The sequence below is a fragment of the Pan paniscus genome, chromosome 8, assembly GCF_029289425.2.
Source record: "Pan paniscus chromosome 8, NHGRI_mPanPan1-v2.0_pri, whole genome shotgun sequence".
NCBI lineage: Eukaryota > Metazoa > Chordata > Mammalia > Primates > Hominidae > Pan > Pan paniscus.
Window position 1 is genome coordinate 82704020 of NC_073257.2, and position 22889 is coordinate 82726908.

General features: G+C 54.6%; 1 protein-coding gene across 5 annotated transcripts in view; it reads left to right on the forward strand.

Annotated features, from left to right (window-relative positions):
* The window catches only part of PALD1 (phosphatase domain containing paladin 1), a 93704-nt gene extending 72181 nt beyond the window's left edge, over window positions 1–21523 (forward strand). For 2 of the 5 annotated variants that reach the window (XM_055092945.1, XM_008968959.5), the window contains exon 19: window positions 714–2746. In XM_055092945.1, coding sequence (XP_054948920.1) covers window positions 714–749 — 36 coding nt within the window. In that variant the 3' untranslated portion in view covers window positions 750–2746. Of the gene's footprint in view, window positions 1–713; window positions 2747–4451; window positions 4488–14800; window positions 14957–17008; window positions 18876–21230 lie in introns of those variants that run through there. The other 3 variants (XM_003815947.5, XM_055092944.2, XM_034930752.3) reach the window with 3 other exon arrangements.
* The last annotated feature ends 1366 nt before the right edge of the window (window positions 21524–22889 follow it).

Genomic DNA, 22889 nt, shown 5'->3' on the forward strand with positions numbered 1-22889 from the left:
TTAGTGGGCTTCAGAATCACATGTTAGACTTGTTAAAATGCAGACTGCTGGGCCCCACTCTGGAGCTTCTGATTCTGTAGGTCTGGAGGTCGAACACACTCCCAGATGATACTGATGCTGGCGGGGACCACACTAGGGGATGTATACAATTCACGATGTATACAATTCATGTGCCATGCAATTCACTTATTTACGGTACACGAGTCCCTGGTTTTTAGTACATTCATAGAGTTGTGCATCCAGCACCACATCAAGTTTAGAACATTTTTCATCACCCTAAAAAGAAACCTCACACCCGCTAGCAATCACTTCCCCTCCCCCACCATCTGGCAGCCACTGATCTTTCTGCCTCTGTGGATTTGCATGGTCTGGCCATTTCATATAAGTGGAATCATACACTATGTGGTCCTTTGTGTCTGGCTTCTTTCACTTAGCATAATGTTTGAAGGTTTATCCGTGTTGTAGCATGTATTATTACTGCATTTTTATGGCTGAATAATATTCCATTGTATAGACATATCCCATTATGTCTGTCTGTTTATCAGCTGATGGACATTTGGTTTGTTGTAGAACTTTTTGGCTATTATGAATAATGTTGCCGTGAAAATTCATGTACAAGTTTTTGTGTGAACGTATGTTTTCATTTCTCTTGGTTATATACCTAGGAGTGGAATTGCCGGATCATATGGTAATTCTGTGTTTAACCTTTTCAGGTTAACCACCGTGAGTTGGTGGCTGAGTGGGGATGAGAGGCAACGATCTTCACTCCCAGCCCACGCTCCTCCCCAGAACATGTTGTCCTTGACCCAAGGATCTCATCCATGTTGCCCCAGTGGGCTGCAGGGAGATGTGCGGAGTCTCTAGAAAGGCAGCGGCCCCTACCACCCCTTCCCTCTAATGGTGACTTCTGGAAATTGGCAGCTGGGTCTCACCTGTGGTATCAGCTGTTTATTTAAACTTCTGCCCTCTGGTTTCAAACCAGAAGTCCCCAGGTGGCCTCCAGCAGGGTCTGTGGTTCCCTGCTCAGAGCCGGGTGCTGTCCGTGCAGAGGGTGCCATCAGCCTGGTCAGATCCCCCACAGCCTCTGGATGTAAATGGACCTGAGCTCAGGCTTGGGTAGGGCTTTATCCCCTCCATCGGCTTAATTTGCCCGGGAATGTTCTAGGACCGGTCCACATTTGGCCCACCTGAAGTTTTCCAAAATCCCAAGAGTCCACTTGGGATCCTGAAATTCAACAGCATGTGTCTGCTTGGCTTCCTGCCCCTCACTCCCCAGGGCCCCCAAATGGTGAATTTCCTTTTCCTGGCCCCCTGCCGGCTTCAGCAGTCAACTTATACTTTAGTAATAAGCAGTGAAGAACACAGCTCCTGTGATATGGCATTTGTGCTTCTTCAGCAATAAAGCTATTCCAGGGCCCTCAGTTGGGAACAGTGGAAGAATTTGGTGGTCAGTTTCCTGTTGTGGATCAGAGAGGAGGGCTCAGAATGTGCATGAGTCTTCATCTGCACCCTGAGGTTGCGCAGCAAGAATAAGGACAGTAAGTACCAAAAGCTTAGGTGGCTCAGGTTGAGCAAAGAGTCTCCCAGAGTCTCCCAGAATCCTGCCAACTCAGCGATTATTTTACTTTTGCCCGTTTCCTTCTGGGCATCATGCACTTGCATGCAGCTCTCTGGAAGCTGTGATTGTGGCAGGCCCATGGGACGTCTCTCGCCGCTCACCTAGGCTGTGTTTATGCATTTCAACATGTGCCCAGCCGGCATGTGCTGCCTCAGTGCTGGGCCCTGGGCGGACACTGAGTAGGGAACGGTGATGAAAGGTACACAGAGCTGACGTTCTCATAGGGCAGAGAGAGGCAAAATTAAGCAACAGCTCCGGCTTCTGGGCATTTTGTCGTGTTTGCTGAGGAGCCCTTACATCATCGCATTCCGTGTTCACATTCCATGCAGTGAGTGGAAGTACTGTTTCTCATGCTGTTGCTGTGTGTAGCACGCGCGGCCCTTCACATTCTTTCCTGTCGTCTTCTGGGATGGGGGGTGATGTGGACCTCGTAGCGCATGTGGCTTTTCCGTTGTGTGGATTATTTTTGTAAAGCTGATACTTAGAAGTAGAATTACTGAATGAGTCAAAACTTAGGAACTTATATTTTTAAGTATTTTGGAATGTTTCAAACAGAAAATTTCAAAGCAGAGAGCATAATTTCCTCAGCCCTCATGTGCCCACCTCCCAGCTGCAGTAAGTACCCATCTCAGCCGGTCTTATTTTATCTCAAGCCCTCCGAGCTCTCACTGAATTATTTTAAAGCACATCCCAGTCCTCATGTTACTTCTTCTGTGCATATTTCAGTACGTACCTCTAAAGAAGGGGGATCTTTTAAAGAAGGCAGTCACAGTGCCATTATTGCCTCTTAAACAATGGACAGTCGCTACTTACCAGCAAACATCTGGTCAGTGTTTAGATGTTTCCACTAATCTCACAGGCTTTTTGCAGCTGGATCAGGATCTAAACAAGATCCACATGTTGCATTTGGTTGACATGGCCCTAAGTCTCTTTTAATCTCATACAGTTCTCCTTTTCCCCCCTGAAATATATTTGTGAGGTAAACTGGTTGTCTTCCTGGGCTTCCTGGAGCTAATTTTCCTAGTTGCACCCCTAGGTTTAAGTTGGCCTGTGCTTCCTGGAAATGGTTCGCATCCAAGGCTTCATAAGATTCCAGCTCAGTGTGGCCGGAATGGTTACTGGGGGTGCCGTATGCTGCTGTTGGGGCTGGAAGGTCCTGTCATCTCTCCTATTATGACTGGCTTGCAGCAGTGTGCATCGCCAACTTGCAGAATGGTGATCTGCTGGCTCTCTCATTCCATCTACATTAATTAACTGCGATACTTCCAGAACGAGAGACTTCCCCTCAGGTGTGTTGGGGACAGACAGGCAGGTTCCATGCTTGCTATTTCCTTTGATTTCCCTGTCTCCAGTGGATGGGTTGGTTTGGGAGATGCTTGTCTAAAAATGAGGGAAAGATGTTGGCTTCAGCAAGGCCTAATGTTCCTCCAGATTTGGATGTGGTTGGAGTCTGTGAGGAGAGTCTGGGTGACTGGAGTGAGAGCCAGCAGGGAGTGGGATGGGGTAGAGGCTCATGCGGAGGGACAGGGAGTCACTAGAGACCCAGTGCCGGCCACACATGTCCTGACATCTCCTTAGCCAACTTGGAAGTAGTCCGAGAGGTGCCCATGCTGGGCTGATAGACATTTTTACGACCACCGTCCTCACTTTGCCTGTGTGTGATAAAGGGTGTGCTAATGTTGGTTCCGGTTTTACATTTGAGGAGGGAGGCACTGAGCTTGCCCAATAACACACAGCTGGCAGATTTAGGAGGGGGACAAGACCCGGCCCCTGACTCCCAGATTGAGCCTCTCTGCCATGCCACATGGCCTCCCAAGCAGGCGGAGGCACCATTTCACCTCTCCCTGCCCACCTTGAGCCCTGCTGCAGGGAAACAGAACTGGAAGCCATGGTCCTTGCCTTTGAGGAAGTCGCAGACTGACCAGGAGAAGGACAAGGACAAGAACACATCCCAGACACAGGTTGTGGGTGCATCTGGGAGGTAGTGGAGCCAAGCCTGGGGACATATTTTCCACTGCGACAGACCTTCCCTGAGGGAACAGCCTCGACCCTTCTCTCTATGCCTGTCTCAAGCAGCCCAACTTCACGGGGCTGCAGCCCACGGCGGTGCCCCTCTGTTCTCCAGTGTCTGCAAGGTTGAGTCAAGGCTTGGATGCCTCCTGCATGTGAAGGGGCCAGATGCTTGGGGCATTTTAAGAACTGCCTCAAGGCCATGCGCTCTGGCTCATGCCTGTAATCCCAGCACTTTGGGAGGCCAAGGTGGGAGGATCACCTGAGGTCGGGAGTTCAAGACCAGCCTGGCCAACACGGTGAAACCCTGTCTCTACAAAAAATACAAAAATTAGCCAAGCGTGGTGGCGCACACCTGTAATCCCAGCTACTCAGGAGGCTGAGGCAGGAGAATCACTTGAACCCTGGAGGCAGAGATTGCAGTAAGCCGAGATCATGCTGCTGCACTCTAGCCTGGGTGACAGAGTGAGACTCCATCTCAAAACAAACAAATAAACAAACTGCCTCAAAAGGAAAAAAGAAAGAAAACCCATTGAACAAAGCCACCTCCGGCGCTTTGGACGGAAGTTAGAATGCCGGGCCCTGGCTGAGGAGAATCCAACATGGCCGCCAGCCCAGGGCGGTGACACCCGCGGCAGACTTCGTTGTTTCCTTTTGGGCTTGGAAAGGGAAAATATTTATGACAAAAACCAAAGTCAGGGCACCTGGAGGAGCCCTGCTAGAATCATTAATGCCAGCAGCACTTTTCCTGGGCTTTGGCTGGTGACGTTAATTCTTAGTGTTGGGTATTTAAAACAGCCTGTGTCTCCTGTTTTCCTTTCAGAAGAGTTTGAAGAACAGCTGAGGTGAAGGGAGCCACACAGGGAGAAGGAAACATCCTCTGGTCTCAAAGCGAGATTTATTGTATAAAGACTGTAGTGCTTTAACTTTGAGCAGTGCTTTTTGAGCCTCGCCTCCCCTCTCCTCCCCCCTCCCCCCTCCCCCCTCCCCCCTCCCCCCTCCTCCCCTCCCCCCTCCCCCCTCCCCCCTCCTCCCCCCTCCTCCCCTCCCCCCTCCTCCCCCTCCTCCCCCCTCCCCCCCTCCTCCCCCCTCCTCCCCCCCTCCTCCCCCCCTCCTCCCCCCTCCTCCCCCCGTCCTCCCCCCTCCTCCCCTCCCCCCTCCTCCCCCCCTCCTCCCCCCTCCTCCCCCCCTCCTCCCCCCTCCTCCCCTCCCCCCTCCTCCCCTCCCCCCTCCTCCCCTCCCCCCTCCTCCCCTCCCCCCTCCTCCCCTCCCCCCTCCTCCCCTCCCCCCTCCTCCCCCTCCTCCCCCCTCCTCCCCTCCCCCCTCCTCCCCCCTCCTCCCCCCTCCTCCCCCCTCCTCCCCTCCCCCCTCCTCCCCTCCCCCCTCCTCCCCCCTCCTCCCCTCCTCCCCCCTCCTCCCCTCCCCCCTCCCCCCTCCTCCCCCCTCCTCCCCTCCCCCCTCCTCCCCTCCCCCCTCCTCCCCCCTCCTCCCCTCCCCCCTCCTCCCCCCTCCCCTCCTCCCCCCTCCTCCCCCCTCCTCCCCCCTCCTCCCCCTCCTCCCCCCTCCTCCCCCCTCCTCCCCCCTCCTCCCCCTCCTCCCCCCTCCTCCCCTCCCCCCTCCCCCCTCCCCCCTCCTCCCCTCCCCCCTCCCCCTCCTCCCCTCCACTCCCCTTCCCCTCCCCTCCACTCCCCTTCCCCTCCCCTCCACTCCCCTTCCCCCTTCCCCTCCCCTCCCCTCCTCCCCTCCCCTCCCCTCCTCCCCTCCCCTCCCCTTTCTTTGAGACAGAGCCTTGCTCCGTCGCCCAGGCTGGAGTGCAGTGGCACAACCTTGGCTCACTGCAATTTCTGCCTCCCAGGTTCAAGTGATTTTCCTACCTCAGCCTCCCAAGTATCTGGGATTACAGGTGCCTGCCACCACCACTCTCGGCTAATTTTTGTATTTTTACTAGAGCCGGGGTTTTGCCATGTTTCCCAGGCTGGTCTCAAACTCCTGGACTCAAGTGATCCATGAGCCTCGGCCTCCCACAGTGCTGGGATTACAGGTGTGAGCCACTGTACCTGGTTGCTATTTGAGTTTTCTAAGAACTCACCTTTTGTCTTTTGTGGTCCTCAGACAGATGGTGAGAACAGGACAAATTTTATTAGACCCATTTGACTGAGAAGAAACTGAGGCCTAATGAAGTTTTGTGATTGGCTGGAGGCTGGACCAGAAGCTGGCTCCCAACTCCTCGACTTGCATCCCTTTTCCGCCGCTGTGGCAGCCACGACCCGGGGGCAATCTTGTGGTGGCAGAGAAGGGAAGCGTTGGCAGGGAAGCTGCCAGCCACTACTGTGTGACTGCCTGGGTTGGTGCAGAGTTGGTCCTGCGACCAAAGGAGCTTCCAGGAGGTCAGAGAGACCAGCTCCGTGCCCCAAGGGCTGAGGTCATTTCTTAAGAAAAAAGACCAGAGAGCTCTGGCTCTGAGCCCCAGGCAGGGTCTTTCTCAGCCTCTTGAAAACTCTGGCTGTTGGCCGGGCGCAGTGGCTCCCGCCTGTAATCCCAGCACCTTGGGAGGCTGAGGCGGGCGGATCACGAGGTCAGGAGATCGAGACCATCCTTGCTAACACGGTGAAACCGCTTCTATACTAAAAATATAAAAAATTAGCCGCGCGAGGTGGCGGGCACCTGTAATCCCAGCTACTTGGGAGGCTGAGGCAGGAGAATGGCGGGAACCCGGGAGGCGGAGCTTGCAGTGAGCTGAGATCGCACCACTGCACTCCAGCCTGGGTGACAGAGTGAGACTCCATCTCAAAACAAAACAAAACAAAAACCCTGGCTGCCAAAGTTGTTCCCCAGAGACATGGTTCCAATAAGTAATGTGTCTTGGGAGCAGGGCCAGAGCAATTAGGGCAGCCCTGCAGTGCTATGAGCTGTCACATAAAATAGAACCCAAGCAAAGGCTGCTTACTAGGCTCTTTCACGTGAACCCAGCCTAGAACGGCTTCCAGAACGGAGTGTGTGTGTGAGTGTGCATGTGAGTACCCATGTGCTCTTGTGTGTGTAGGGCACATGTTCTCAGTAGCCGAGACCTCTCTCTCTCCCTCTCTCTCTCTCTCTCTCTCTGTCTCTACCTTTTTGAGACAGGGTCTTGCTCTGTTGCCCAGGCTGGAGTGCAGTGGTGCAATCATAGCTCACTGTAGCCTCAACCTCCTGGGTTCAGGTGATTCTCCTGCCGCGGCCTCCTGAGTAGGTGGCACTACAGAGATGCGCCACCATGCCTGGCTAATTTTTTAATTTTTCTGTAGAGACAGGGTCTTTGCTGTGGTGCCCAGGCTGGCCTCAAACTACTGGGCTCAAGTCATCCTCTCGCCTCAGCCTCCCAAAGTGCTGGGATTACAGGTGCGAGCCACCATACCTGGCTGCTGAGACCGCTCATCTCTCTTCCTTCCCATTGTAGGGCAAGCTGGTATTTCCATTCTCCAGGAGGACTTTCCTGCTTTATTCAACAACAAACATCCATTGAGCAGCTATGGTTTCTAAGTGTGCACCACTGGGCTTAGAATTGTTGATGGGCTTGCGGGGATTAATCTCAACTCCAGCACCACCGCCTCCTTCACCCCCTGGGTAATCCCGAGACCCTGCCTTGGTGCCTGCTGCTCTCATTGTCCCGATTGTGGTTGTTACCAGAGGTCCTTGTTTCTGCTGCAAGGTCCACCTCTGAAACCCTGACTCCAGGACCCTGCCTGGCACAAGTAGGGGCTCCACAAATGTCTTTCTAGTGAGTGGATGGAGGGAAGGTTGAGTAAATCATTGCATAAATAAATAGGAAAACCTGACTGTACCTTCATTATTAACTGTTATTCTTCCAGGACAGAGCGTTCTTCTGCAGCAAGCAAAAGAGCCCTGGGTCAGGGGTTGGAAGCCCTGGCTGCAGCCCTGGCTCTGCCAGTAACTCCCTGTGGAACCTTGGGCAAGTCACTTTGGCCTGCCTGGACCCCTGTTTTTCCATCTGTCACCTGGAGTTGTTACCCTTGCTCTGCGTGCTTTGAGGAGTGGTGGTGAGGACCAGTCTGGGGTCCATGGCAGGTGGGATGGGGTGTGGGGTGTGCAGGGTGGCTGGGCTGCCAGGCAGGCTCTATGGGCTACATGTGGACACAGTGGGCCTCTTGAGGAACTAGACTGTGTCCTCTCAGCATTGAATCTCTGTGCCTGGCCTAGAGGTGCTGCTCAACAGCATCTGTTGAACTCACAGCATGCAGAGTGGCCCACGGCACCAGGTCAAGTCCCTTCACACTTTGAAATTACTTAACAAAATATGATGTCACCTTTGGAAAATGGGTTACTGGTAGGGATTGAGGGCAATTTTGTCCTTCCAGGGGTTAGGTACAGAAAAGCGTCCTGCACTGGGGCCCCACCGCTGGGCTGGCCTGAGGATGCAGTTTGCAGGGACTCGGTGGGGACCCACCACACGCAGCGGCTGGTGCTGCACGTGGGAAGAGGGTGGGCTGCCAGCCCTGGAACCTGCCCTTCAGCCACTGGCCATCTTTGGGGACTGTCACTTGCCTCCCCACCTCAGCTGGAGGCAGAGGTCACCAGGCCAGGTTTCTTTCTGTTGAGTGGGTGAGCGAGGGGATACTAAGGAGTCTTCAGTAATGGCAGGGGGTGGCAGGGTGGGGAGTGTTGCTGTCTGGCTTGGCTTGATGAAGACCCTGAACCTGGCCTTGTTGGCTCTTCCTTTTTTTTTTTTTTTTTTTTTTTTAGAGACAGAGTCTTGCTCTGTCACCCAGGCTGCAGTGCAGTGGCGCAGTCATGGTTCACTGACTGTAACCTCCGCCTCTTGGGCTCAAGTCATTCTCCCACCTCAGCCCCCAGGCCTGAATGACTGGGGCTACAGGCGTGTGCCACCACACCTGCCTCTTTTTTGTTGTTCTTTTGATAGAGACAGGGTCTTGCTCTGTTGCCTGGGTTGCTGGCTCTTCTTATTTCTCCTCTGGGACTGTCTTCTCCTGAGCCTCAGCTGAGTCCAGGTCTTCAAGCATGTGGCCTCCTCGGTGGACAGGAGGCCTGGGTTCCTGCTTGGGCTCTGTTGCCTACTCTCCATGTGACCGTGGCAGGTCATTTCACCTCTTTGACCTCAGCCTCCCTTTCTGGAAGGCAAAGGGGTTGGCACAGGCAACCGAGGTGTCCTGTGAAGCTGGAATGAATGAAAATGCAAGGTGCACATGTTTGTCATTCATTGATTTGACAAACAGTTATTACACACCTACTAAGTGCACTGCGCTAGGTGCTGGAGATGCCACACAAAGGGCAAAAGCTCCCGTCCTCATGGAGTCTGCACTCTAGTGACGGAGATCTGTGGCAGGCAGCACACACATCAGGGCCGTGGTCTGTTGGACAGCGGGGTATCCGTTGGGAGAAGCGGAGCCTCTAAGTGTCACATGTTGCAACTATCTGAGGCTGGTATACACGGGGAGTAAGAAGAATTTTAGCAAATTCTTACTAAAGAATTTGCTAAAATTCTTCTTACTAAAGAAGGTACAGAAAGGAACGTTTTAAGAGAAAGTATGTAAAAGGTAAAGAAAGGCAGATTTTTAGAGAAAGTATGAAAATATATTGCAAGGGTGCAGTGGGCAAGTTAGCAAGAGAAGTGCTGGTTGCAAGGAGACAGAGGCTGGCTGGGGATTTTTTAGGACAGTGCTTGTGCTGTTTGCTGAAGAGGGCTTTGTGCAGTACTGATAATGCCGAGGTTGCAGTGAGCTAAGTTGCATTTTTCTATCAGTCGAGGGTCTGGTGATAGCTGGGCACGGGAAGATTGTGTCATTTGCGTAGGAGGGCCGTGTCCTGGACCATGAAGAAAGGCAGACTTGGAGCTTATCTGCTTTCTCTCTTTGCTTTCTCCTGGTCCCGCCAGCCTTACCCCTTTCCCTAATTAGGACTCCACAGTTATGAGGTGCCGACGGGGCGGTATGAGGGCTTGCAGTTAGGGGTGGTTAGGCAGGGACTCCATGAGAAGGTGGTGTTGAACAGACCTGAAGGAGGACCTGTGCTGGCATCCAGGGGAAGAATGGTTCAGACAGAGGGTGTGGCTTGCGTGCAGTCCCCGAGGTGGGAGCTGTCTGTGTGTTTGAGGAGCAGAGCTAGGGAACCGGAGGGCAGGAGAGGAGGGCAGAGGTTATGGGGACAGGAGGCAGACTGTGGGGCCTTTTCTGGGATTGCTGGGACTTTGGCTTCTACTCTGAGTGCAAAGGAAGAAATCGCAGGGTTTTGGGCAGACACTTACTGTTTGTACGGTCATTTAGGTGCTATGTTGAGAATAGACAGCAGGGGGCGGGAGAGGTGGCAGGGGGCCAGCCAGGGGCTGTCACTGAGTCAAGGGTGTCTGGGACCAGGGTGGTGAGAGGCGGTCAGCCTCTGGAGGTGTTTCGAAGTGGAGCCAGTGAGGTTTCCTGATTGACTGGCCGTGGGGTTGAGAAGGGCGAAGTGAAAGAGGAGTCCCGGGTTCTGGCCTGTGTACCTGGGAGGTTGGAGTTGCCACTGAGATGGGCTGGCTTATGGACGCAGCAGGTTTGGGGTGTGCTCAGGAGGTTCACTGGGACATGCTTTGTGGGTTTGGGCTGCCTGACCCTTATCCATGCAGAGCACTTGAGCCGCTGGCATGTCGGGTCTGCAATCCTCAGAGTCTGTCTAGGATCTGGATTCAAGATGATACTAGAAGCTGTGAGCCAGGACAAGAGGGCCTGGGGAGGAGTGCTCACTGAGCGCCTGCCACATACCAAGTTCTCTGCAGACCCCCAGGGCGGTGGGGAGAAGGGGGAAGTGTAAACCTGGTTATTGGCTGGTGCCCGCCCCTGGGTTTATGGTTGTTTTGAGACAGCCCCTGCCTTGATGAAGCAATTAGAATCTGTTAAGATGGAATTTAGTGCAATGTTTAATTGAAAGGTTCAGCCTGAGGGCAGAGGAGGCTAAGAAGGGCAGGGCTGTCGGGCTGGAAGGCCCGGAGCAGGCTTGCACTTTGGGAGAGTGGGGGCTTGGCATAGGCCTGGAGGGAACCCGACCAGGCAGGAGGAACAGCATGGGTGAAGGTACAGAGACAAGAGTGAGCAGGGAGTGGTGGGCTTGACTGTGGCCAAGTTGGGGAGGGTGGTAGGAAGAGCTGGGGTCTTGGGGCTCATCTCCCAGCTCAGAACTCTGAGTTTGGGCAGGATGCCTACTGTTTGAAGGGTTAACTAAGCATGTGCTAAACAAACAAACAAACAAACAAACCAAAAACAACCTTGCTGAGCCTCATCTGCAAAATGGGACAGTCCCGCCTCCTTCACAGGGTTGCTAGGAGAATGTGTTAGGGTCTAATCCTCAGGTCAGGATGTGATGCGCTCGGCCCGCAGGTGGCACTCAGTAGACCCTGACGCACGTGTTCTGCTTGTGTGGTAGCCTGGGGAGGCTCCCCAGCCCTGCCTCAGTGGGCCTCTCCCTGGTGGCCCGGCAAAGAGCAGAGCTTCATGAGAGCCCCTGCTGGCACTGCTGGGCTGCCTCGATGCCAGCCAGGCCGGAGGTTTGAGAGGCCCGAAGTACCCAGTGCCCCGGCCACCTCTCCTGGCCCTCTTCTATTTTAGGGCTCAGTCCAATGGATGAGGAAGCCTTGTCCGGCTCCACCACAGCTAATGACAGCCTGGCAGGCCGTATATAAACAGCTCCACTATTTTTATCGACAGGAGGTGGCTGACCCGTCCTCCCCAGGCAGTGGTGCTAACATGGGACGGTGTTAAGGAAACCAGGGCCTTGATAGGAAGATGGGCAATTGTCTCAAATCACAGACCTGTGATCCAGCAAGATGTGCCCTCGGAACCTTCTGTGGGCGGGGGTCAGGCGTCACCTGTACACAGTGGTCTGAATTTGGAGATAATTCTACCTTTGCCAGTAGAGCTCAGAAGGAGCCACTCCACCTCTTACCCCAGAGAATCTTTCTCAGACCTAATCCTTACCCGTGTCTGTTGCAACAGGCAGCCTCCATCCCCACGGCTGTGGGAGAGGATCGTGCTGGTGCGGTCGTGTCCACGGCACATAGCCAGAGCTGAGGGCGTTTCACGCCCATAGCACATTGCCTCTGAACTCTTTAATTGAAAGCAGTTTAGAATGGCTCTTGCCCGGTGGAACTGTGGGTGATTTCCTTTTCTTCCTTCTAAGAAAATGTTTTGAAATAGGCTCCAGGCTTTCGGATGGAGCTTGGGGAAGGATAGAAGCAGCCTAAGGGGTGGGGTGGAGAGCGGCCAGTTGCATTGTGGCGCAGACCGTCCATCCTTGCAGATAGGTGGGGTTGCGTTGTATTGGCTGCGGTTTATATTTAGGTAAAATCTTTGTTGTTGTTGTTCACTCCCCAGTCTCTAAGCAAATCCTGCCCCCAGCGGCCCCATCACTTCTGCGGCCCCATCACTTCTGTGGCAGCCATGGGCCATTCCCGCCCTCAAATCCCCAGAAACCCTCACTGGCCTCTGTCTGCAGGGCCAGGCCTTGGCTTGGCCTCCATACCCACTCCAGGCCTGGCCTCTCACCTTCACCCCTCCCCTACCGCCATGAGCTCCTCCCACTCTGCCCACCCTGGGAGGGGGTTCCCTGGGGACTTACCTCATTCTTGGGCCCCCTTCCTGCCTTTCATGCCTTCCGCCACTCAAGGCACCGTTCTGCCTCCTCTCTGTAGACCTCACCCACCCTAGATGTCCCCTCTTCCTTGAGCCTGCAGCTGCTGTGGCTGCTTTGAAATTATTTCCATCCCCCTCCAGGCACGGAGGGCAGGGTCTGTGAGTAGTTCATCTTTGCATCCCCAGTTTGTGGCTTGGGTGATGGGCACGGTGTAGTGGTCCCTCCCTGCTGGATGGATGAGCGTATTAGTGAGCTTTCTGTGGTGCACACGTGCCTTCTTATCCCTCACTTTGCTGAGAAATCCTACTTCCATAAACCTGGGGCCTGTGAGTTTAAATGGCAGAACCAGGACCTGAACCCAGCTCATGGGACTCATGTCTCCCAGGGAGTCACAGTGCTGGCTCTGGTCCCCTCGCCCCTCTTGGGCACAGCCTGCTGTCCACCTTTCACCCCTGTCCCCATCTCCAGGGCCCCAGAGCTCCTTCTGGATGGATGGGTGGGCAGGCTTTGCAAGTTACCATCTACTCTGCGACCCTGGAGGCAAAGACAGCAAAGGCCGTGGAGGTAGAAGTGGGAGGTTGGGGACCACAGGCCCTGCTCAAGCAACTCCAGCTCTGATTCTTGGGACTGTGGGCTGTGCCACGTCTGAGGCCGCAGAGCCCACCCTGGGGCTAAGGAGGAGATGCATGTAGGCTGACGTCGTGTTCCTGTGCGGAAGGGCTTCCAGCTGCAGCCCAGCTGTGAGGAGAGCAGCCCTTTCCGGCTCCCAGAGGCTGGGGCTTGCTGTGCCCTCGCACAGATGTTCCTGGTGCCCGAGGGATGATCCCTGTGCCACGTCCTCTTCCTGGAGCAGGGAAAGCTGCTGTGGGTTTGGGGGATGGGGTGAGAAGGGGATGGGTGTGAGGCGAGGTGTGGCCTTTGCTTTCCAAACTCCCCTTCCATAGCGTGCAGGGGAGGGTGCTGGGTGGGTGACATGTCTGTGAGGGGTGGAAGGAGCAGGGTGGGCAGGGTGCCCTGTAGGAGAGCCTGGCTGTGCATGTCCTGGGCCTTATCCCCTGGCCTGTGGCCTGTCCCCTGACCCCCCAAATCGTGGAGAACCTAGAAGGGACCCTCTTTAAGTTCCCTTCCTCCTGAGCACAAATCTCCCATACATCTTCTGTTAACAAGTCACTCATACTCTCAAACCCTCAATGGCTCCCCAGTACTGAAGCCATAACGTGTAACCTTGGCTATAGAGAGTCACCCAGAGGGATTTTTGACAATCCCGATGCCCAGGCTACACCCTGCTGAGATTCTCATTGGATTTTTCTAGGTGGGGCCCAGGCATCTGCATTTTAAAGTTCCTCGTGTTTCTCATGGACAGCAAGGTTGTGAACCGCTGACCTGGGATAAACTTTCTAGGTGACAGGTGGCTTCCATAATAGATCCAGCCCAGCTCCCCCTCTTGTCCCTCCTCATCCTCCTTCCAGCCAGGCCAGCCCCTCTCAGCCCCCACACTCCAGGCAGCAGCCTCACCTCTGTTTCCCCCATCTGGTCCACATTCTGTCTGTGCAAATCCACCAGGCCTCCACGGCCCAGCGGCACTTCTACACTCTCTGGGAAATCTCTCTTTAATTGGCTTTGCTGTCCCTCTCCGCCCCAGCACGTGGCCTGGTGCCATTTCCCATGAAGATGCTCAGGCTTGCTTGCTTAAAAGATTGATGCCCCACAGCCTCCCCTGCACCCACACATCCTCTCCCAACCCCTCTCCTGAGCCACTTCCTCTCTTGCTGCTCCTCGGCCAGGTGGCCTTTCTCTGTTACCTGTCCCCAGCCTTGGAGAGGGTGAGGGCTGGGGGGTCTGAGGGCTTTATGTGTACCCCTTTCACTTTTGGAAGTCACTTAGGGACCTTTGGACTCAGAGGCCAAGATGGGGTTTCTCCCCTTCAAGGCTGGAGGATGAACTCACCCACCCAGTAGGCCCAGTGTGGGGGTGGATTGAGGGGAGGAGATTGATGTGCGTCCACACGGCAGAGCCTCGAGACCGTAGCCTTGATGACCCCTGCCATCGGTGCCTCCCAGGCCACTGGTCAGAGCCCTCATACCCTCGCTGAGGGAGACCTGAGGGGCAGCAGAGAGAGGAGTGAAGCCTTTCCTCTGATCCTTGGAAGATTGGGGGTTGGCAGGAAGTGGCAGTAAGGGTCCTCCCACCCTGGGCGTCGGTCCTGCCGTGTGGGAGGGCCTCAGCATACCTCAGGCGCCATGCAGGGTATCTACAATGAGCTCTCCTGCTGTCCCCGTTCACCCCTCAGAACAGGACAGTGGTTATGATTCCATGGCGAGGAGAGGGAGGCTCAGGGAGGCCAGGAGGCTTGCCATGCCTCTCAGGTAGGAAGTGGGCTCCTGACCCGCGGCCCCGGCTTGCTCCATTGCTCGTCCTGTAACCCAGGTGGAGGCAACGCCCTCAGCTCTGAGGCTGGATCACCCTGCCCTGGCACTCAGGGCAGCAGGGTGGCATGTTTGTGTGTTGGGGGACACGGATCCCCCCACACTGACCCCACCCTGTCCTGTCCTCCAGGCGAAGGCAGCGAAAGAGGCCCAGGAAATGCGGAGGCTGCAGCTGCAGAGCCTGCAGTACTTGGAGCGCTATGTCTGCCTGATTCTCTTCAACGCGTACCTCCACCTGGAGAAGGCTGACTCCTGGCAGAGGCCCTTCAGCACCTGGATGCAGGAGGTGAGGGGAGGCTGAGGCCAAGAGGGGCCAGGGCGATGGCTCCTGCAGATGGAGCTGGGTCACAGCCACGCAGTGCCTGTACATGGCCTGTGGGGACCCCGTGACAGGCGGGAAGAGCCCCCATCCCCCTTTCTGCAGGAGGCTTCTGTTTGGCCAAGAGTTTGTCTAATCTGACTTTGGGTCCCGAGCAGTTTGTCTGTGCCTGGCAGGCAGTTGATGAGTTTGATGAATGAACAAATGAATGAGGAGGAGGGAGGGGACAGAGTGGTGAGGGACAGAGCAGGGCAGCCTCTGGGGCTGGGACCCTGTCACCACAGCCACCCTGGCGTGCATGACAGCTCTGGGCCCACCTGGGCACTTCATGCCCACAATTGTGGTCAGCCCTCACCTGTGCTCCGCGAGGGCCTAGGGTGAGGCTGTAGTGGCCCTGCCCCTTTCTCCCTCCAGCCGTGACCTTGGACCAGTGAGCCAACTCCTCCACAGCTGCTGGCCTTAGCACTAACATGGAGGTGGTGTGGATCCTGTGGGTGCCAGCCCTGAAGGCTGCGTTGGGGACTCGGGGAGACATACAGTGCCATCTGCTGGAGCCTGTACTAGGCAGGTCTAGCACGCTGTGATTGTCGCTCTCCCATTTTACAGAGGCAGAGACTGAGCACAGAGAGGGTGGGTGACTTGTTCAAGGTTGGCATTAGGGCTGATTGATTGGCTCCAGAGCCCACCGTATCCTGACCTAAGACACCTCCCTTGCTGTCCGGCCTCCTGGATCCTCTCTGTCTGGCCTCCTGGCTCTTCTTGCACTCAGTTGTTTTAGAGGCAGAGCTGCCACCTTGGCACCTCTAGGTCAGAAGAGAGGCCTCCTTCCCTCCTTGGCAAAGCGGCCTGTAATTACTCCTCTGCCAGGAAGCTGGCCCCTCCAGACCTCACCAGCAGATCCTGGCAGTTCTAATCTGGACTGGAGGCTGGAATTAGCTCCTGGGAAGTGGGTGGGTGGAGAGCAGGGGCCGGTGACCTGGCCAGAGTGGGCACAGGAAGGGTATGGGGGCTGAGGCAGGTGTGAAGTGGACTCAGGGCTATGAAGGAGTGGAGGCAGAGTGGCAGGCTTTGAGGGTGGGCCTTGGGACGTCAGGTGGAGAAGCATTTGAAATGCCCCCGGTGCATGTGATGTGTGTTGAGTCAGGAGACCTGATGGGGTCACACCAAGGCCATGTCGGGGCGCCTTCTTGAGCAGGCCTGGGCTCAGCTTCCTCTGCGAGCCCCTGGGGAGGGGTGGAGGTGGAAGGGGATGAGGACACTTCCTGCTTGGGTTCTGCTTGGAGAGCAGAAGTTGGGGGAGCCTGGGGCCGAGAGGAAGCTTGATCCCCTCCCCAGCTGAATCCCCCACTGGGGGAGGTCAAGGAAGGAGGGCTGCCGGTCCAGGCAGAAGTGTGGGTTCCAGCCTCGGGACCTCAGCCCCTCTCTCCTGCGGATGAGTGGAGGGTAGCAGTGAGGGAGGCCCCAGAGCCAGAGCGGGACGGACCCATTCCTTTGTGGAGGCTGCACCCTCCCCTTCCCCAGGATGGTGGAGAGAGAAGGGGACTGGTTGTGGATGGTTTGAGTCTGGTGCCAGGGTCTGGGCTGCTGGGCGGCAGGGCTGAGTGCCCAGGGGTGCCTCCAGCTAGCCCACCTGGGGCAGAGGCCATAGCCTTACCTGCCCCTGCATCCACGTTCTTCCTCCAGCCCTCCCTTTAGGCCCTGCTCCTGGGCGTCCACATGGGAGCATCGAGCTGCACAGGGCCCAGTGTGTGCCTGGCCTCCCTCGCTGCTCTCTGCGTGGAGCACTCACTGTCTGCCCAGTACTTTCTGTATGTGTAGAGTCCTCCTTGAGACAGTCCTGTGAGGTAGAGTCTTTTCCTTGCTATGAGGAAACACGCTCAGAGAAGTTAACAGAAGTCAAGGTGCAAACTTGTTCAGGTCACCAAGTTCACAGGCCACAGACTCATCTTCAGAACTCAGTGGCCTTAGTGGCACCCTCCCTCCTCTGAAACACTGCTCCTGCCTCTGCTCTCCTCCCAGGTGGCATCGAAGGCTGGTATCTACGAGATCCTTAACGAGCTGGGCTTCCCCGAGCTGGAGAGCGGGGAGGACCAGCCCTTCTCCAGGCTGCGCTACCGGTGGCAGGAGCAGAGCTGCAGCCTCGAGCCCTCCGCCCCCAAGGACTTGCTGTAGGGGGCCTTACTCCCTGTCCCCCCACCCACAGGGCCCCACGCAGGCCTGGGGTGTCTGAGGTGCTCTTGGCTGGGAGCGGCCCTGAGGGGTGCTGGCCTTGAAATGATTCCCCCGCTTCCTGGAGAGACTGGGCGGAGTTGGGAGCCTTTTTAGAAAGAACTTTATAGGACAGGGAGACAGCACAGCCATCCCTTGCAAACCACCAAGGTGTGTGGCTGACCTCCAGGGAGGAGTACTCACTGGAGTGCTCACAAGGTGCACACTGCTGTGTGTACCTTGCAGACAGGCCGGCGTTTAGTCTCCAAGGGGCTCACTCCCCCAGTTGCCAAACACTGTGGATCTCTCTGTCCTCTTCTCCCCGCTCTCAGATTGGCCTGGCAGCCCCTGGCACAGAGCAGACCCGGCCACTGGTAGCTCCCCACTTCCTTACTCCTGCTGCTCTGCCATTGCCGCTCCCCTTCTTGCTGCCCAAGCACTGCCCTCGGGTGTCTGGCAGCCTGAGGTGGGTGGAGGGGACAGTGTTCTGGATAGATCTATCATGTGAAAGGCAGCTTCACCCAGTTTTCTGGACTCTCATGCCCCCATCTCCAACCTGGGAGACTTCAGGAATGACAACCTACCCAGCCTGGTGGGGCTGGCAGGATGGTGGAGGTTTCTCAAGGAGCTGGAGACTTCAGGGAGCCCCTCTCATGGGGAGGAAAGAGCTTCCAGGGGGCAAACGCAGCACAGAGGAAGAGGCCTGCTCCACTTGTCTGGGAACCTGGGCAGGAGGCACAGAGGAAGCCAAGGCCTGGAGCTGCAGGTCCCCCGGCATCTCTCTCTGTCCTGGCAGCTCAGGATGGCCTGGTGCCCCAACCTGCTGCAGCAGGAGCCCCAAGGAGTGCTAGCTGAGGGTGGTTGCTGGGGTGGTCCTCATGGACAGTGAGGTGTGCAAGGGTGCACTGAGGGTGGTGGGAGGGGATCACCTGGGTTCCAGGCCATCCTTGCTGAGCATCTTTGAGCCTGCCTTCCGGTGGGAGCAGAAAAGGCCAGACCCTGCTGAGCTAGAGGCCGCTGGGTTCCACTGTTTCCACACAGCGGGAAGGCTGCTGGGAACAGGTGGCAGAGAAGTGCCATGTTTGAGTTGAGCCTTGCAGCTCTTCCAGCTGGGGACTGGTGCTTGCTGAAACCCAGGAGCTGAACAGTGAGGAGGCTGTCCACCTTGCTTGGCTCACTGGGACCAGGAAAGCCTGTCTTTGGTTAGGCTCGTATACTTCTGCAGAAAAAAAAAAAAGGATGTCATTGGTCATGATATTTGAAAAGGGGAGAAGGCCGAAGTTGTTCCCATTTACCCAGTATTGGAAAATATTTGACCCCCTTGGCTGAATTCTTTTGCAGAACTACTGTATGTCTGTTCACTACCTTTTCAGGTTTATTGTTTTTATTTTTGCATGAATTAAGACGTTTTAATTTCTTTGCAGACAAGGTCTAGATGCGGAGTCAGAGATGGGACTGAATGGGGAGGGATCCTTTGTGTTCTCATGGTTGGCTCTGATTTTCAGCTGTGTTGGGACCACTGGCTGATCACATCACCTCTCTGCCTCAGTTTCCCCATCTGTAAAATGGGAGAATAATACTTGCCTACCTACCTCACAGGGGTGTTGTGAGGATTCATTTGTGATTTTTTTTTTTTTTTTGTACAGCGCTTTTAAGCATTAAAAACAGCTAAATGTGAGTGCACCTGGCTGCTAATATGTCTTTAGTGTCAGACAGATGTTCTAGAACTGGTACAACAGGCTGGGGTCCCTGCCCCTTCAGAGTAAGGGTGGGCAGGCAGAGTGAGTTGAGAGCACCTGTTCTTGGCACTTCCAGCTCTAGAGCAGGCGGGTTTTTGCAGACACGCATCCCCAGTTTTGCCTCACCCTCTTACACTGGATGTCAGGCTGAGCTCCTCCTTGAAGAAAGCAACGGAACCAGGGACGTATGAAGGATTGCTGCATCTAGGGAAACAGTATAGAGCAAAGTGGAATTGGGGGCCTGTGAAGGAGCCTGGATCTCAGCCTCCACTTTCTCCCCTAACCCCTGTGGGCCCCACCTGACCCCTTCGGGCCTCTGGTTGATTGAACACACCTCACCCCTGGTTGAGTGCTGGCATTTAAAGAGTCAGTGGGGAGGGTGGGGTAGAGACAGCACTGACTCCAGGTCTCTTCCCCTATGCTTGCAGGGTTAGGGGAACAAGGTTGTAGTTCCGAGGTCAGCTGGGGTGGGCAGAATGGAACCCAGAGCCCCCACCGCCCCCAGGGTTGGTGTTCTCCCCAGACTAGGAGAGAAGGCCCCGGGGGTTCTTTCCCAGCCCAGCAGGTTATGGAAGTTGTCTTCTCTAGGTGCAAGAATGCTCTGTGTGGCTTCTGGACACCAGTGTAGAGCTGTGTACACCGGGGTGAGGGTGGGGGGGGTTGGGGGTGGCTCTGCCATTCTCTCCCTGGGATGTGGGGACACACAGGAGTGAGTGGGTGTGCCTGTGTGTGTTCCCAAGTTCCCCTGGGCCTGCTGTAGCCTGTGGGAGGGCGCTTAGCAATGACATGAATGGCACTGACCCACATTTCAGTAGCTCCTGCTGGTCAGCAGCATCTCAGCCCTCATGTTAAATGAGTGAACCCAGCACAGCAAAGGAGCAATCAGCAGAGTTAGGGAGCCTACCGAATAGGAGACGGCATTTGCAAACCATCCATCTGATAAGGGGTTAGTATCCCAAATCCATAGGAAACCCAAACAATACAATAGTAAAAAAGCAAGTAACTCAAAAGAACACACACAAATGACCCACAGGCATATGAAAGAAATGTCCGGTATCACTAATCACCAGGGAAAGGCAATGGAAATCACCTCACACCTGTTAGGATGGCTGCAGGAAGAGACAGAAGAGAAGTGCTGGCGAGGATGTGGAGACAGGAAACCCTCGCACCCTGTTGGTGATATTGTCGGTTAGTACACACGTTCTGGAAAACACTGGGTTGGGGGTTCCTCAGAAAACCAAAAATAGGACTATGTATGATCCAGCCATCCCACTCCTGGGTACACATGCAAAGGAAATGGAATCCGTGTGTCAGAGAGGTGTCTGCACCCCATGTTCACTGCAGCATTATTCACAGTAGCCAAGACATGGGATCAGTGTGTTCATCAGTGGATGAATGGATAAAGAAAATGTGGTCTGTATACAATGGGATACTATTCAGCCTTTAAAAAGGAAATCCTGGCCAGGCGCAATGGCTCACGCCTGTAATCCCAGCACTTTGTGAGGCCGAGGTGAGTGGATCACTTGAGGTCAGGAGTTCGAGACCAGCCTGCTCAACATGGTGAAACCCCGTCTCTACTTAAAATACAAAAATTAGCCAGATGTGGTGGTAGGTGCCTGTAATCCCAGCTACTTGGGAGGCTGAGGCAGGAGAATCACTTGAACCCAGGATGTGGAGGTTGCAGTGAGCTGAGATCACGCCACTGCACTCCAGCCTGGGCCATGGAGCAAAACTCCGTCTCAAAAAAAAAACAACAACAACAAAAAAACCTGTCATTTGTGACAACATGAGTGAACCTGGGGAACACTATCCTGAGTGAAATAAGCCAGGCACAAAAAGACAAGTATCACATGATCTCATATGTGGAGTCTAAAAAAATCTAACTCAGAGTAACATGGTGGTTACCAGAGGCTGGGGTGGAATGGGGTGAGGTTGGGGAGATGTTGGTCAAAGTTCACAGCATTTCGGTTAGAGTAAGTTCAAGGGATCTATTGTATATCATGCTTACTACAGTTGATAACAATGTTGTATATTTGAAAATTGCTGAGAGAAGATTTTAAGTGTTCTCGTAACTTGGTAGCTATGTGTCACCAAATGATAAGTATGTGAGTAAGGTGTATGTTAAATATCTTGACTTAGCCACTTCACAACGTATATATACCTCAAGACATCCTTTTGTACACCGTAAACATATACAACTTAGCAGCTCATTTTAAGAAAGTACCATTTAGTCTGATCTTTCCTCTGTGTTAATCTAAACTAGTGATTTTTTTTTTTTTTTTTTTTTTTTTTAGATGAAATCTTTTTCTGTCGCCCAGGCTGGAGTCCAGTGGCGCGATCTTGGCTCGCTGCAACCTCCACCTCCTGGGTTCAAGCGATTCTCTGGCCTCAGCCTCCCAAGCAGCTGGGATTTTAGGCACGCACCACCACACCCAGCTAATTTTTGTATTTTTAATAGAGACAAGGTTTCGCCATGTTGGCCAGACTGGTCTCAAACTCCTGACCTCAGGTGATCCACCTGCTTTGGCCTCCCAGAGTGCTGGGATTACAGGTGTCAGCCACTGCGCCTGGCCACTAGTGATGTTTTGATACATTCTTTGTTATGTCTCTTTCTTAAATACCAGTACATATTGCTGAATTATAATATTAAAAAACGAGTTAATATACATGCAACCTTTAGGACAGTGCCTGACAGTGCCTGTGAGTATACAATCAGTTTTAGCTGACTTTGCCCAGTCTCTCTCTCCAAGCCCTGTGGGTGCTCAGAAGGAGTCCCCCATTGATCTATATGTGTGGTCACTGTCATGTGGCATCCTCATTGCTTCCAGGACTTCAGACATCCCTGACCCTACCCCCACCCCCATTTCAGGTGCCCAGGCTGTGCCGTGTCAGGCGGGACTTGACCTTGGGTCTGTGCCTACTTTTAACCAAGGATTTGGCCAGGTCCCTGGTTAAGCCTCCACCCTGTCTTCCCTGCTGCCCTGGTGGAGACCCGGTACCCCAGGCTAGCAGCCTTGATATGCCTGGCTCCCACTCCCTTAAGACATGTTCTTTCCTGGAAGCCCCTCAATCTTCTGGGGGTCCTGTCACACCAGTTTGCCCAGACTAGGCAGGCCTTAGCTGGGTCCACCTGGGACGTGCACCCCTTAATGTGGTGATGAGTGCCCTTAGTGTTCTGTGTATAAGGGGTCATGTGCAAGGTGGAGGTCTGTGCATGTCAGCTGTGGGCAGTGATGCAGCAGATCACTGCAAAATTGGGCATCTACACAGACCAGGCACCATGCCAGGCACCAGGGAGCTGTGGACGGGGACAGCCTGCCTTCCAGGAGCTGGTGGCACTGCAAGGACAAGAGAGAACGAACAAATCATTTTCGCCAGGTGTCGTGAGAGCTAGGGTGGGGCAGGGTTTGGAGAACAGTGTCGGTGTGATAGGCCAGAACCAGCCAGGACCCCACTTCCCTCTCTTCTGAAGCTTCTAGAACAAGGAACCAGCGATGTTGTGGACCCAGGGGGAGCCAGGGGGCCTGTGGTGTCGGGTGGGACCACCGCACCCCGGAAACCATATAGCACTGATGGTCTGAGCTCTTCTTAATCTCTGCACCCTCTCTCCCATCCTTTAGCCAGACTTGAGATCTGGCCAGACCCTGAGAAGGGCCCATCCACAAAGGGCCTTTGGTTTCTCTACTTGTCACAAGAACTGGTTTTGGATGAACAGGAAGAATGAAGCCGCCCACCGGCCATCGCCTGCCTGGTCCTTTCTTGTGGTGTTCAGTGCGGAAACCTCAAACTGTATCTGCAGAATTGGCACACATGTATTGTAACTGGTTTTCTCTTACAAAAAGCTGTTCATCTTTTATTCATACAAGTACAGTGTAACCATCCACTAGTTGTGAAAATTCAACCAGTATCTTTATCTCCCTCCCTGTTCTCACTCCTACTCCCTGGGCTCTGGT